This window comes from Anomaloglossus baeobatrachus, chromosome 5 (assembly GCF_048569485.1).
Source record: "Anomaloglossus baeobatrachus isolate aAnoBae1 chromosome 5, aAnoBae1.hap1, whole genome shotgun sequence".
NCBI lineage: Eukaryota > Metazoa > Chordata > Amphibia > Anura > Aromobatidae > Anomaloglossus > Anomaloglossus baeobatrachus.
Window position 1 is genome coordinate 300,982,581 of NC_134357.1, and position 15,610 is coordinate 300,998,190.

Sequence of the window (15,610 nt, forward strand, 5' to 3'; positions counted from 1 at the left end):
TCTGTTGTACAGGTTGGACTGTTGCCTTCAATCGGGACTTGGTTGTTGGGGGAATCTACGTCCCCTTCACTGACGGATTCGGCAAATTTGGCGACTCCTAGCCTTGCCGGGGTCCGAGAGGCCCCTGCCCTGGTGCTGACTGTCTTTCGGAACACTGCTCCAGACCACCGGGCACACAGCCAACGGGGTCCTTCCAGGAACTTCCAAACGGTCCCCCTCCGGACAGTCACCGCCGTCGCTGACCTTGCTGTTCTAGCCCTACACACAGCTGGGCTCTCAGGCTTTGCACTCTCTCTGCGCTGTCACCTCTTCTTGCTTTCCTCCTTTACTCCTTTTCTTTCCTCCACTTTCACTTCTTGGTTGTTTACTCTAGCCCCTGCCTGGGCTACTCCTCACTCCTTCCACTTCCTCCTCCCTGAGCTTTCTGCCTGGTAACTTCCTGCCTCCAGAGTTGTGAGCTCCTTGGTGGGCGGAGCCAACCGCCTGGCCCACCCCCTGGTGTGCATCAACAGACTCTTGGAGGAAGGCAACAAGGATTTCTGGTTAGCAGATGTGCCTACCTGGAGTGTGGGGTGTGGTGGTGTTGTGACCTGTGTCCCCTGGCTTGCCCAGGGCGACACATTCCCCCTTAGCAAAACGCAGACCGTCCGCGGGCTGCCGTCCTACACCGGTTTTATTTTTCTGTAAAAAGGGGATAACAGGGTTAAACAAACATAACATTCTCAATAACTCTTCCCAAGACGGGAGGCACATTTACTTTTAACGTTTCAACGGTATACGGTCACGGTTTCCGCTCTCTCCCACCCAAGTAACCTGGCCCTGATGCTGCCCCTAAAACCCAGGCAGCACCCCTTGACCCACAGTCCAGCACACGGTACCCGAGCGGGATCTGTCCTTCCCTCCAGAGGGTAGCCACCGGTTCCTTTGGTGGCTGGGCCCTGGCCTGCTCTGCTCAGGGCCCTCCCTCCAACCTGCCTCTCCGGAGGCGGCACTGCGGAAACGGTAACGGTACCCAACATATTTACAAGCCACTAACGTTTGTGGTTGCCCTGCAGAGTTCACGGGCTTGTCCATGGCTAGTTCCCATGCATTTTTAAACTTTAAACGGTCCCCACGGGGACAACGGTGCCGGCTCCAGCCGGTTGCAAATCACACGGTGAATCAGGTGAAAACTCGGATAATCATTTTTCATCATCTTTCAACTTTGGCAAACTTTCAAACTTTTTCAACAGACACACAACACTCTTTTACATTTGCGGACCCCTTTTACTCATAGAACGGTCTCCCTGTACCTAAGTGGGGGTCTACCTAGGTTGGAACGGGTGGACCTTCGTGTCAGTGTTGCTAGACAGTGGGGTAGAGGGAACAATCGGTTCCTCCTCCCTGCTATAGTGTGGGGCAGGCGGAGGTATAGGGGGGCTGGGTACAGGTTCATCCCTGGGTACTGGCACTGATTCTGGCTCACGGTTAACCGCTTCCACTACTTCTTCATCCACGGGTTGTGGGAACAGTATCACTGGAAGTATCACCGCGCCGTTCTGTGTAGGCCAGTTTGCTGGGAAGTCACCCATTACAGTGTGGATTACCTCTGCTGCCTTCTCCACGGGTGGAGGAACCGGTACTTCAGCCTCTGCCTTCAACGCTGGGGGGCATTTTTTTAGATGGTCCCGGGAAACAGTGGCCAGGGTGCCCCCTTGGTCACGACTGATCTGGTAGGTCTTCCCATCTTCCCAGGCTGTGGGTTGTATGATGTAAGGGACCTGCTCCCACTGATCATCCAGCTTGTGGGCTTTTCTCTTCCGTTTCAGCACCACATCTCCTGGCTGGAAAGGACCTGCGGCCGCCTTCTGATTGAACCGGTGCTCTTGCTGTTCTCGACTTCGACCGAGGTTTTTCTCCACATACTCCTGGATTTGCCGGTACTGTGCCCTCCTCCGACTTTCCCACTCTGCCGTTGAAGGGAGTGCTTCCGGGGCCTCCAACCCCATCTCCAGATCCACCGGCAGGCGGCCAGGCCGAGCCCTCATCAGATACGCTGGGGTGCACTTCGTCGAGCTGGACGGGATATTATTGTACATGTCGACCAAGTCGGGCAACTTTTCCGGCCACATGTTCCGTTCTTCCAGCGGCAGCGTCTTGAGGAGCCCCAGGACCAAGTGATTCATTTTCTCGCACATGCCGTTGGTTTGGGCGTGGTACGGAGTGGTCCGGATCTTCTTGCAGCCGTACAACTGGCAGAATTCGTGAAACACTTCTGCTTCAAAAGCCGGACCTTGGTCTGTCAGCACCTTCTCGGGGTACCCATGGGGTCGGCAGAAATAAGCCTGGAACGCTCGAGCAGCGGTTCGACCAGTTAGGTCCTTAACGGGGACTACCACCATAAATCTTGAGTAGTGGTCTACCATGGTCAATGCGTAGGTATACTCACTTCGGCTAGGGGTGAGCTTGACATGGTCCAGGGCGACCAGTTCCAGCGGCTGATGGGTAACGATGGGATGTAATGGTGCCCTCTGGCTAGTCTCGTCCTTTCTCCTCAGTGTACAAGGACCGCACTCTCGGCACCAGGCTTCCACCGATTCCCGCATCCCACTCCAATAGAACCGCTCCCTCAACAGCATCTCCAGCTTTTTCCACCCGAAGTGGCCAGCACCATCATGGTATGCCCGCAGGACAGTAGCGACCTCAGCTTGAGGAACGATCAACTGGCATATTTTCTCATGGGTCTTTGGGTTGATCAGCTCACGGCACAGCCTCCCTTGGTGTAGGTAGAGCCGTTTTCGTTCTTTCCACAAGCGTTGGGCTTCGGCCGGAGCGCTAGGGTCCATTCCCATGGCGCCTTGTTCCACCAGAGTCTTGACAAGGCGGACAGCCGGCGCTTGGTCCTGGGCGTCCTTCCACTCTTGACTGGGCCGCGGGTCCAGATCCACCCTTTGCTGACATACTTGTACCCTCTCAGGAGGCGGCTGGTGAAACGCAGGCAACTCAATCTCCTCGAGGTCGTCATCCTCGCACCCCTCTTCTGACAAATGGGGCATCCGGGAGAGTGCATCTGCATTGATGTTGACACGACCAGCTCGGTACTTTATGGTGAAATCATAGTTGGCTAACCGGGCTACCCACCGCTGCTCCAGCGCGCCCAACTTGGCCGTGTTCAGGTGAGTCAGCGGATTGTTGTCCGTGAATGCGGTGAATTTTGCTGCCGCCAAATAGTGACGGAACCGCTCCGTGATAGCCCACACCAATGCCAGTAGCTCGAGCTTGAAAGAGCTATAGTTCTCAGGGTTCCTTTCGGTCGGTCGGAGTTTTCGGCTGGCGTAGGCGATCACCTTCTCCTTTCCATCCTGGACCTGGGAGAGGACCGCTCCTAGCCCCACATTACTGGCCTCCGTGTGGAGGATGAATGGGCGCTCGTAGTCAGGGTACGCCAAGACCTCTTCTCCGGTCAGGGCCGCCTTCAACTGGCAAAAGGACTCCTCATGCTTGTCCTCCCACGACAATGGGGCTCCGACGGGTCTACCACCTTTGGTCTGTCCCACAAGGAGATCTTGCATGGGGGCGGCCATCTTCGTGTACCCCTTTATAAAGCGCCGATAGTACCCCACCAGACCCAGAAACTGCCTTACTTCTCTCACTGTAGTGGGCCTCGGCCAGCTTTGGATGGCAGTGATCTTCTCAGGGTCGGGGGCGACACCATCCGCACTCACCACGTGCCCTAGATATTGCACCCTGGGTTTCAGCAGGTGGCATTTTGAGGGCTTCAACTTCATCCCGTACTTGGCAAGGGACGCGAACACCTCGGCCAGGTGTTCCAGATGGGCTTCATACGTCCGGGAATAAACAATCACATCATCCAAATACAGCAGGACGGTCTCGAAGTTTAAATGTCCCAGACAGCACTCCATAAGCCGTTGGAAGGTCCCGGGGGCATTGCACAACCCAAACGGCATGCTATTGAATTCGCAGAGCCCCATCGGGGTGGTGAAGGCGGTCTTCTCCCGGTCCTCTGGGGCCACGGCCACTTGCCAGTATCCGCTGGTGAGGTCAAGGGTCGAGAAGTAGTTTGCAGTTCTTAGTGCAGCCAAAGATTCTTCAATACGAGGCAATGGATAGGCATCTTTATGGGTTATCTGGTTGATCTTCCGGTAGTCTACACACATCCGCATGGTACCATCCTTCTTCTTGACCAGTACCAACGGAGCGGCCCAGGGACTACAACTGTCCCGAATAACCCCTGCCTCCTTCATATTCTTTAACATATCTTTGGCACACTGGTAATGTGCAGGGGGAATAGGTCTATACCTCTCTTTGATAGGGGGATGTTCACCCGTGGGAATGTGGTGTTGTACCCCCTTGATCTGCCCAAAGTCTAGGGGGTGCTTACTGAAAACCTGTTCGTACTCCTGCACCACCCTGTGTACCCCTGCCCTGTGATGTGTAGGGGTATCATCAGTGCCCACATGTAGCTGTTGGTGCCACTCCTTGGTGTCCCCCTGGGGTGGGGAAGTGCTGGTGGTAGGTGGGAGTGTGGATGGACTGGCTTCCTGGATAGTGTGAGGGTCCAGGGTGAGCAGCTTGGCAATGGTGGCATACCGGGGGAGCCTGACTTCTTCCTCCCCACAGTTCAACACTCTCACAGGCACTCTCCCCTTCTTCACATCTACCACCCCTCGGGCGGCTACTACAGTGGGCCAGTGCTCGGAAGGCATGGGCTCCATCATCGCAGGGTAGTCACGTCCCTGAGGCCCTACTGCTGCCCTACACCAGATCATCATCTCACTCCTAGGGGGCACAGTCAATGGAGCAACATCCATCACTCGCACTCCACCAATCTCCCCTCCGGTTGAGCTTACATGCTGGCGGTACATCAGGGCGCGGATCTCACGCTGCACAGCCCTCTGCCGGCTCCCCGCCGCCGTGGCGGCTAGCTGTTGCAATAGGTTCAACACATCAGCCATGCAGTGTTCCATCACATTGGTTCCCAGCACTATTTTCGGGTTATGATCACTCGGTTCATTCATGATCACAATCATACCCTGGTGTTGCAGTTCAGCTTGCCCCACTGTCATAGCCACCTGTTTATACCCCACCTGGGTCAATGGAAGTCCATTAGCGGCAATCAAATTTATACTATTGTCTGGAGGCGCCAGCTCGTCTGTGGCCCAATATCGCTGATACAACGTGTACGGGATGGTAGTTACCTGTGATCCAGTGTCCAAGAGAGACATCACTGGTATGCCGTCCACAGCCACGGGGATGATGGGGCGGGCCCCGACATATCGGTCTCGCCAGTCCGGGGGGCCACGGTGTTCTACTCCTGAGGATTGGCCCGGGGCCCCAGGGGTTGCTCGTTTAACGGGCACTGTCGGTAATAATGGCCCGGCTTACGGCACTTGTAGCAGATTGGAGGTCTGCTCCGCGGGTTGTTAGCGCTTCTCCGCTGCATCCAGGGAACATCTTCGGGACTGTCAGCAAGCTGTATCTGTGCTGGAGGCTGAGATCTGGTCAGAGGTTGTAGCGCAGCAAGGATCTTGGCAAGGTCTCCGTCCAGGCGACGGACCTGGGCTGCCAGTTCTTCCACTGTGCTGCTCGAGGCTGCAGGTATTAAGGAGGTTGGTTTGGCTGGGGCCGCCACAACGGGAGCTGTCTCGACGGGCCACGGGACGGGTTCCAGAACTTCAGCAGCTGGGGGCTGTAGTGCTTTGATAGCCCGCTCCTTTAACACAGCAAAGTCCACATCAGGGTGTTCCAGGGCCCACATCCGGAGTTGTTTACGATCCTCAGGGGACCTCATCCCCTGCGCAAATTGCTCCACTAACATCTTGTTGCTATCCGCCTCATTAATAGAGTTCACCCGCTTCAGCGTGCGGAGGGCGGTCTGCAGACGTAGAGCATAGTCCCGAATGCTATCCCCAGCTCGTTGCCGGCACTGGTAAAACTGCATCCTCAGCTCAGCTTCAGTCCGGGTCTCGAAGGCAGTCTGTAGCTTCTCGAAGATGGTGGCTACAGAGAGCCGGTCCCCCTCGGCCCAGGTCTCCGCTTCCTGCTCCGCCGCACCGGTTAACTGGCCTAGCACTATCGCTGAACGTTGCTTATCAGTCAGGGGGTACAGCTCTAGCAACGGGTTAAGCTTTTTCCGGAAGGCCTGTAAGGCATCCGGTTTCCCGTCATACTGCGGTAGCCAGGCAGCTCCGGGCGCATAGGGCAAGGAAAACGGCATAACCTGAGCAAGCGCGGGGGCCGCGGCACCTCCCGCCGGTACGGCCGGGACCTGGGCAGGCCCATTCCCATCCGCGGGTGCCGCTGCGGCTGCGACCACCGCTCCTCCAGCGGCTCCGTCGGGCGCAGACATCTTGTTTCCGTCCCCCTTAGCTCTTTCCGGCCCCTCCTCTCTCGGGGCGGGGTTTTGGCCTTCGCGCCTCTACTGCTCGAGAAGACGCTCGAGCGGGAACTTTTCGCGCCAAAGATGGCGGCTTCTGAAATTTTTCTGCCGGATACCTCCGGCGGTAACAAGGCGCACCTCTACCAGACGGCAGAGTGGTAAGATCCTGTTCGTGACGCCAAGTTGTCGCGGGCGGGGAGGAGGGTGTCAGCACACCGCGCTCACCCCTTCTGCTCGGGTCCGGCAGCTGCTCAGTGGTGGCTCGAGCCGTAGGCCGGATCCCGGGGTTTCTCGAGCGGCACTCCTCGCCCGTGAGTGAAAGGGGGGTTGTTTGGGGTGTTGGGATAATGTCCGTGACGCCACCCACGGTTGTGGTGATGTGTAGCACCACCGCTGCTCAATGCGGGGATCCCGGGGATGGTGATGGGGAGCAGCCAGGTGTTGTGTTGCCCCTCCGTGGGTAGGGGTTGGTGATCCCGGGGCCCGGTGATGGCTTGTGAGGTGCAGGGCCTGGTGGGCGCAGGGACGCGGGGGCAGCGCTGTGCCTTGCGGCACTATGGTACTCACTCAGCCTGAGACTTGGACACAGTTTGTACGGTAAACCAAACGGCTGGTAGGACGGTCCCACAGACGGCTGCTTTGCTTCCCCGGTAGGTGACGGTGATGTCCCTCTTCCTTGCACCTGTATGTACGGATGGTTGCGATGGGTCCCCACCGGTAACCCGCTCCCCGGCTTCAAGCTGGGCCGGAGGAGCACTACACTTTGCCCGCAGGCGCTGGCCCTCAGAGACTGGTGCCCTGGCGGTGGCGGTGCCTCTGTTGTACAGGTTGGACTGTTGCCTTCAATCGGGACTTGGTTGTTGGGGGAATCTACGTCCCCTTCACTGACGGATTCGGCAAATTTGGCGACTCCTAGCCTTGCCGGGGTCCGAGAGGCCCCTGCCCTGGTGCTGACTGTCTTTCGGAACACTGCTCCAGACTACCGGGCACACAGCCAACGGGGTCCTTCCAGGAACTTCCAAACGGTCCCCCTCCGGACAGTCACCGCCGTCGCTGACCTTGCTGTTCTAGCCCTACACACAGCTGGGCTCTCAGGCTTTGCACTCTCTCTGCGCTGTCACCTCTTCTTGCTTTCCTCCTTTACTCCTTTTCTTTCCTCCACTTTCACTTCTTGGTTGTTTACTCTAGCCCCTGCCTGGGCTACTCCTCACTCCTTCCACTTCCTCCTCCCTGAGCTTTCTGCCTGGTAACTTCCTGCCTCCAGAGTTGTGAGCTCCTTGGTGGGCGGAGCCAACCGCCTGGCCCACCCCCTGGTGTGCATCAACAGACTCTTGGAGGAAGGCAACAAGGATTTCTGGTTAGCAGATGTGCCTACCTGGAGTGTGGGGTGTGGTGGTGTTGTGACCTGTGTCCCCTGGCTTGCCCAGGGCGACACATATATATATATACATATATATACACACATACAGCACTGCTATCAACACATTATATATACACAGCTCTGCTATGTATGTGTTATGTGCACTGCCATATCCCACCTAAGTTGGCAGCAGTGTTGTTTACAATTTGTACAGTCAAACTAAAAGTGTCTTTATATAATGCTATGCTCTGCTATGCGCTGACATGTCTTACAGAGAGTATGTTCCTCCTCAGAGGCTAGACCTGCACATTCCTTCACATCACCAGTGCTCAGGGTAGAAAGCATAGCCGGACGCAGTAATTAATATATGAGACGGAGGTGCAGGCACAACATTCTGTTCAGGGAAGTAGAGCTGTGCCAGTGTGATGACAATAATGTGGATATACCGTATGAGCTATAAATGTCTATAACACCTATGATATACTACATATATAAAGTAGTCACCTTATGTAAAACTTATTTTATGATACCAGGTGTCTGTGCAGTATTGTGCTGAACTAAGGGTCCTGGTCATCTTCCCCACAAAGAGCTATGAGGCTGAAGAAATGATCTCCGGTGATGTCTTCAGATATGAAGATGTTGTCCGCAGCTAAGGGATAACGAGTGTTCCCAGATGAGGATATTTATTTTATTCACATATAGCTTGTGGCAATACTACGCATTTCAACCCATTCAGCCTTCTTCAGGTATAAAATAGTCAGGTTCTGACTATTTTATACCCAAAGAAGGACAAACAGGCCGAAACGCAAAGCCGCCATCAAGGCGTTACAAACGTGACTTCTGTTTGGAGCCTGGTGAGTAGAAGCCAGAAGGGGGGTCCAGTCGCTAACAGCCCAGGCCCCTCCCCTTTCATTCCTCTGCTCACCGGGCCTCAGGGGACGGGGCCGCTAGTAGGGCGATGAGGGGGGCACGGGCCGCTCATAGAGAGCTGCCCTCTCTCTTCATTCTTTGCACTGATCTATGTGATCGGTGCAAAGCAGGACAGGAAACGTATTGGACGAGAACGGAGGGTGTAGGAGCTGAGAAGGTGAGCGACCTTCCAGGTCATCTGACTAATCATGTGCCTGATCACATGACCGAAAAGGTGAACTGGAAGCTGTTCATCTGCTGCAGCCTCTATGCAGATCCCAGTGGCTCCTCTCCTGCTCTGCACCAATCAGGAACTGCGGTAAGGTAATGTAAAGTGTGTGTAAATAAATGTGCCTGTTGTAGGGCTGTGTGTGTATATGTGCAGGTAGTATGCATGTAGCAGAGCTGTGATTGACTATAGGTGCATGTAGCAGAGCTGTATATGTATATAGGTGCATGTAGCAGAGCTGTGTGTCTATTGATGCATGTAACAGCTGTGTGTGTCTATACAGCATGTATTAGACCTGTGTGTGTCTATAGGTGCATGTTGTGTGCATGTAGCAGAGCTGTGTGTGTCTATAGGAGCATGTAGTAGAGCTGTGTGTGTCTATGGGTGTATTTAGTGTGCATGAAGCAGAGCTCTGTTTGTCTATAGGTGCATGTATTGTGCATGTAGTAGAGCTGTTTGTGTCTATGGGTGCATGTAGTGTGCATGTAGTAGAGTTGTGTGTGTGTCTATGGGAGTGTGTAGTGTGCATGTAGTAGAGGCTTGTGTCTATAGGAGTACATAGTGTGCATGTAGCAGAGCAGTGTGTGTTTATGGGTCTATGGGTGCATGTAGTGTGCATGTAGCAGAGTCGTGTGTCTCGATGGGAGCATGTAGTGTGCATGTAGCAGACCTGTGTGTGTTTATAGGTGCAAGTAGTGTGAATTTAGCAGAGCCGTGTGTGTTTATGGGAGTGTGTAGTGTGCATGTAGTAGAGCCTTGTGTCTATAGGAGCACATAGTGTGCATGTAGCAGAGCTGTGTTTGTCTATGGGTGCATGTAGTGTGCATGTAGCAGATTCGTGTGTGTCTATGGGAGTGTGTAGCGTGCATGTAGCAGAGCTGTGTGTGTCTATAGGAGCATGTAGTGTGCATGTAGCAGAGCTTTGTGTTTCTGTGTGTGCATATAGTAGAGCTGTGTGTGTCTATATGTGCATGAGGTAGAGCTGTGTGTCAATAGGTGCATGTAGTAGAGCTGTGTGCATATGTGCATATAGTAGAGATTTGTTTGTGTATATGTGCATGTAATAGAGCTCTGTGTATATGTGCATGTAATAGAGTTCTGTGTATATGTGCATGTAGTAGAGCTGTGTTTGTGTATACAGTATGTGCATATAGTAGAGCTGTGTGTATATGAGCATGTAGTAGAGTTGTTATTATTATTTATTATTATAGCGCCATTTATTCCATGGCGCTTTACAAGTGAAAGAGGGTATACGTACAACAATCATTAACAGTACAAAACAGACTGGTATAGGAGGAGAGAGGACCCTCACAGTCTACAGGGAATGGGTGATGGTGTGATGGTACAATAGGTGAAGACAGAGCTGGTTGCACAGCAGGGACCCACCTTAACCAAGTATACCATTGCACCACCAGGTAACCAAGGTAACCAAGTATACCATTGCACCACCAGCGGTAACCCGCTCCTGCACTGGGTTCACCCCCCCGCTCTTTGAGCGGTCCACCGACTTCAAATACCCCCCTCCTTTCCGCCGACTGCTGAGACAAGGTCAATCCTCTTTTCTTCTCCATGTCGATCTCCAGAGGATCCTAAAATTAGTGCGGGACCATTCCGGACATCTGCCAGATAAGGAATGACTGCCCCCTTCCCACAGTTCTGCCCTATATATCCCTCCCACCACTGACCACTCCCTGCCCACTCACATGGCACCATAGCCCCCATAGCTCCACCCCACACCTTCCCCCACAAAAGCACTACACTTTAACCCTTCACTAACCCTCAGGCATAGCATCCCTCCTCAGTCATGTGCGCCCTCCCTGTAGCCCCTTTGGGGCAGGCGTTCGGGCTTGTCTTGACTTAGGAAAGTCTGACTGATGGCTTCACTGTAATGACCCATCCCAAAAATCCCACACTTACCCCTCCTTAACCTTAAAATAAGACACGACTGCGTGACATTGGATGTAAAAGGCCAAAGCAGCCCCATTTATTAACACCAACAAGCAATAACATTTATCAATAAAATGTAGTAATATTCCATAAACATAACCACTAGCCAAAGGAGGGGGCGTAAATGAAGAGTCCATTGTACATGATTGCAACACCAGCTTCATCACGTGCCCTCAGCAGCACTACACCGGCTCGAGGACACCCAGCCGAGTGTTGCCCAACCAATGTCCTGCTGGGACCCAGCACAGCAGGGTCCCATGTTAACATGTCCCGCTGTGACCCAGCACAGCAGGGACCCACCTTAACCAAGTATACCATTGCACCACCAGGGGTAACCCATAAGAGGGATCTTTTTGCAGTCACAAAGAGCAGTGACAGGCCCCGACCTTGACTCCCGCTGCCCATCTGAATAATCTTGTACTATTTACACTGCGGTTGGGCTCCGGCTCCTCTTATAGAGGAGAGACTCTACCTGAGCCGTGCACTCGGTTAGTGTGTTGACTCTGATTAGTGGAGCAGTAATGCAGAGAGAAGCCTTCTGACTGTTATTGCACCAATCAGTGCTGACATTGTGGAGCTGAGGTGGAGCATTGATGGTCTCCTCACCTCCTCCGTTATGCCTGTTTCATCAGTTGTGCTGGGAAGTAAAGCAAGAGGCAGGGTTGCGGGATAAAAAAATTATTTTCCCTGAGTTGCTCTACTCCTTACAACCTGCCGCCCTAGGAAATGGACCTCAAGTGCCTAGTGACAAATATGGTCCTGGCCATCCAACAGCATATGCTTTCTTAGGGATTACTCTCACCGTACATTGAATTAGATCTCTCAAAATTGCAACCTTTTGAAAAATTTTTATCTTAATGTTATGGAACTCCTTGCTTGTAGATGGAGGACAAATATAAATCAAAATTCCCACTTAAACATATTCTTCATGTTTGATGGTCTTTCTCAAGCATTAACACTAGAACTACTGAGGTAGTCATTTTGACTACTTTGCACTATGTATTTCTATATAGGTGTCACGAGTCCAGTAGTTCTAGTTTTAAAGCAGAGTTCCTAAAAGTAACTCATAAACATGTGCTTTATGTTTGATGATGTTTCTCCAGCATTACAGCAGAGTTCCTAAAAGTAACTCAAATTCAAATTTTTGCTATCTTTATAGACCATCTGGTAGGTATCAAGCGACCCATATCTTCATCGGGTCGACAAAGTAGTGACTATAGAACACCAGTTTCCCTCCAAATCACAGGTACATGGTAGCAAACTAGCAAGTGAGTATTACTCTAAACTAACATGATTTCTTTATGTAGTGTAGTTAGATCCCACTCTAAAACCTCTTGGAATAAGTCATTCCTTATAGTGCTGGGTTTTGCCACCCATGGAGAGGGGAGTCCTCTATAGATCCCTACTTATTGCAAAAAAAAAAGAAGAGGAACCTCCATGATTCATTCCCTTCTCCTAAGGTTTCCACAACAGTCACGGGGAAGACCTCTATGATGGAGGTGTTCTTACATGTTTTAAGGCAATTGCAGAATTATTTTAGCTAATAAAGTTGTAAAAGTACATGTTATGCAAGAGCAGTCATTTTCTTGTGATGGGTTCACTGCCTGTGGGCAGTCTTCTTGCTTACCCAGCCATGCAAAGCCTCTCCTGACCCTGTTTCCAGCAATCATTGGAGGTTCTCCTAAGCCATGTACCAACGTTTCGCCTTACATTCAGATAAAGGTGGTGTAAGCATTATCATTTCTGCTATTTTGTAGTTGGAAAAGCAGGACGTGGCAACAGTTTTTAGCCTAGAGTATGAATTGAATATGTTCAAATTCCGACAATGGCATCATATTGTATCCATTAACTAGATGTGATCGTGGCATGGCATCTGCAGTTCAGCACAGATTGCTGCAAATGTCAATGATGAGATAAAAGGTTGTCCCACAGTCCTGAATAGACCATAATGCTAATGTAACTCAACAGTATATGCAGGAATGTTAATGCATAACACCAGGTAGATACAAAAGAGAAGCTCTGTGCCAGTAAACTATATGAATGAATTTAGATAAATCAACAAATTACTCTGTAGTTCTACGTAAAACCATCAAATCATCAATATCATGCCAAAATATCACAATGTGGTGCACAAATTACAAAGAATATTCAAGCACATCTGTAGGCAAACCTATGCTAGAAAGGGTAAAGATAGTTTTTAAGTTCTCGCAGGCAACAATTGCTTTCTTACAGTTTGCTATGGTTAATTTGATGATGGTATGAGCTTACCTTTGGAGTCAATACCACAGCAGATCCTCCACTAATGCTAATGATTGGTACAAGTGTCTGAGAAGAGATGAAATCTAGGATTTGGGCAACAGCTTCTGTTCCAATATTATCTTGAAACACAACCGCATGAGCTCCTTTTAATGCCAGGCACAATTGGCGCAAGAGTGGTCCAGGGCCGCTATCGTTAACAAGCACAGTAACTGTGTGAATGTCAAGAGGTAGAGATAAGGATCCTTCTGGAATCAGGGGTTCTGCCATCTCCATCTGTTGAAGTGACCCACCAAATACCAGAGCAACATTCACCACAGGTCCTCCAGCTCGGGGAAGCAATGTTTCCATTACTACAGCACCACAACCAAGAGCACCAAGAATAAGCCATCCCAGTGACTGGGCCACGTACATGGCAAAGGTGAAACCTGCAAGTAAGAAAATATATATGTGGTTATTTATGCATTTTGGCATTGCAGTGCTGGAACTCAAAACACAATTGTTTTAAATGGAATATTGGCTAGATGATACAGGGGTGGACATACCATTGGTACAACCTGGGCGGCAGCCACACAGAGGCCCAAGAAGTAAATGGCCTACTTCCACCTCCAAAGCCAATGGAATTGTGCATTATGAGTTATTGGACTGCAAAGGGCCTATATAGTGTTACTCCACATTGGCCATTTTCGGTTTGTTTCTGCTCAGCGGGATGATAAGATCTAGGATCACAATGTAATATGGAACTTATAGTGTAGAAGAGAAACCTTGAATACTTTGGCATGGAGTTTTATGGGACAGTGAAAAGTATATAAAATATAAATAAATGAATATTGTAAAATACCAACATAATGACATTTATCACATATGTGGAAGTTGCATGTGCTATTTATGAAGTAACTATAAACAGTAACGTAGCATCATGTGGGCAAGGTGGGTACGTCAGGTTCTAGGAATGAAGTCTAATGAGGGAGGGTGCCGGCTGCGAGACAAGATGAGGGAGGACAATGGGACACACACAAAGAACTATGATGTATTTTTAGTTATCCCTTGAATTATTCATGGGTGGATGTGGCAGCTGATCCTGTGACTCCTGTCTGAGCAGCAGACGTCATATTGAGATCATACCACAAAACCAGAACCAGACCTCAACTGAAATACAGCCAGAACTGAGCCAAAACCTGAACTGCAGACACAGGACACCCGATCTACAGGAACTTTTCTCGCGAAGCCTGGAAGATAACTACAAATGTTTTAATGTTCAATTTGGTGCTGAGCCTCACCTGTCTGTATGAAGTTACATCTGACCTACAGTCTTCCAGCAAAAGCAGAGCTGTAATCGATGGAGCAATCTCTCCCTAGATCTGAAGATGGATAAACTGGCAACTTTTCCATGGATCCAGAAATATCATGACCCTGAAGTAGGCCTCAGTACATTAGACTTTACGTTGTATCGTAAGGCGACATTGTTCCAACAAGGGATCAGAGACAAGAACAAAGTGAAAATTGTTGGGCACTAGGTACAGTCCGCGGTTCACCATAGCATTTCCCCACAGAGTATCTTCAGAGGACTGGCACAATGTCAGCCTCTCTGCAGGTGGCACAGAGCTTCAAGCTACTTTGGAGCTTGGCATAATCATCTAGTTGCCTCAGACGCACAGCTCAATTATAAGGACTCCACTGGAATGTGGTAAAACGGTGATGATTCTGCAGGAATGTGGCAAAGTGCCATGCACTGGCTTGAGGGCATGGCATAATGCGGTGGGCACAGCAGAAATATGGCATATGGCTCCTTCAGCTTCTTAGATGCATAGAAACATTGGAAAATTCAGAGATCTATCCTCATCAGTCTTTAGAGGCACAGCTGCTTTAACTCATTCCTCTAACAACCTGCTGCCTACATGTCCCATAGAATAAAGGGTGAAAGAAAAAAACAACTGTAGTACGGGTAAGGAAATGACAAGGGTGGGTAGATATGGAAATGGAGAAGAAAGAGGCAATGGAAGACAGCAATAGCTCAATCATCAGTAACATCTGTCCCAGCCAGGTAATGTACATCCCTCACCTGAACTGAGCCAGGAGCCGCACAGGATGATGCCAGAAGAATGTTATACAGAGTGGAGCTCGCAGAGCCAACTGCAAGGATAACGGAGCACAGGAGACACATCTAAACACAGGGAAGGGGAATGGGAAGGAGACAAACACACAACTACAGAAAAGACAAACTATAAGGAGAAAGAAGGATCAGAGCAACAAGGAAAAAGGCAAAGAGTGAGAGAGGATGGAGAGAGGGAGGAGGTGGGACAGGGAGAGGGAAGGAGAGAGGAGGGGGAATAAGGATGAGAGAAGGAGTGAGAAGAGTGGGATACGGTGATGGGAAAAATAGGAGAGAGACTAAATATGGGAGGTAGGTAATATGGGAGAGCAAGAAAAGAGTCAGCAGGGAGGAGAGAAGAGACAGGTATCAAGAGTATGAAGAGAGGCATGAAAGAAAGGACAGAATCAAGGACAGAGCCAGTGAGGGGAGCTCTAT

The 15,610-nt window shown here is 50.9% G+C and overlaps 1 protein-coding gene across 1 annotated transcript in view; it reads right to left on the reverse strand.

Moving 5' to 3' along the window:
• The window catches only part of GRIN2C (glutamate ionotropic receptor NMDA type subunit 2C), a 113,944-nt gene extending 100,450 nt beyond the window's left edge, over nucleotides 1-13,494 (reverse strand). The window contains exon 1 of the mRNA XM_075349659.1: nucleotides 13,093-13,494. Coding sequence (XP_075205774.1) covers nucleotides 13,093-13,494 — 402 coding nt within the window. The remainder of the gene's footprint in view (nucleotides 1-13,092) is intronic.
• Between the last annotated feature and the right edge of the window lie 2,116 nt (nucleotides 13,495-15,610).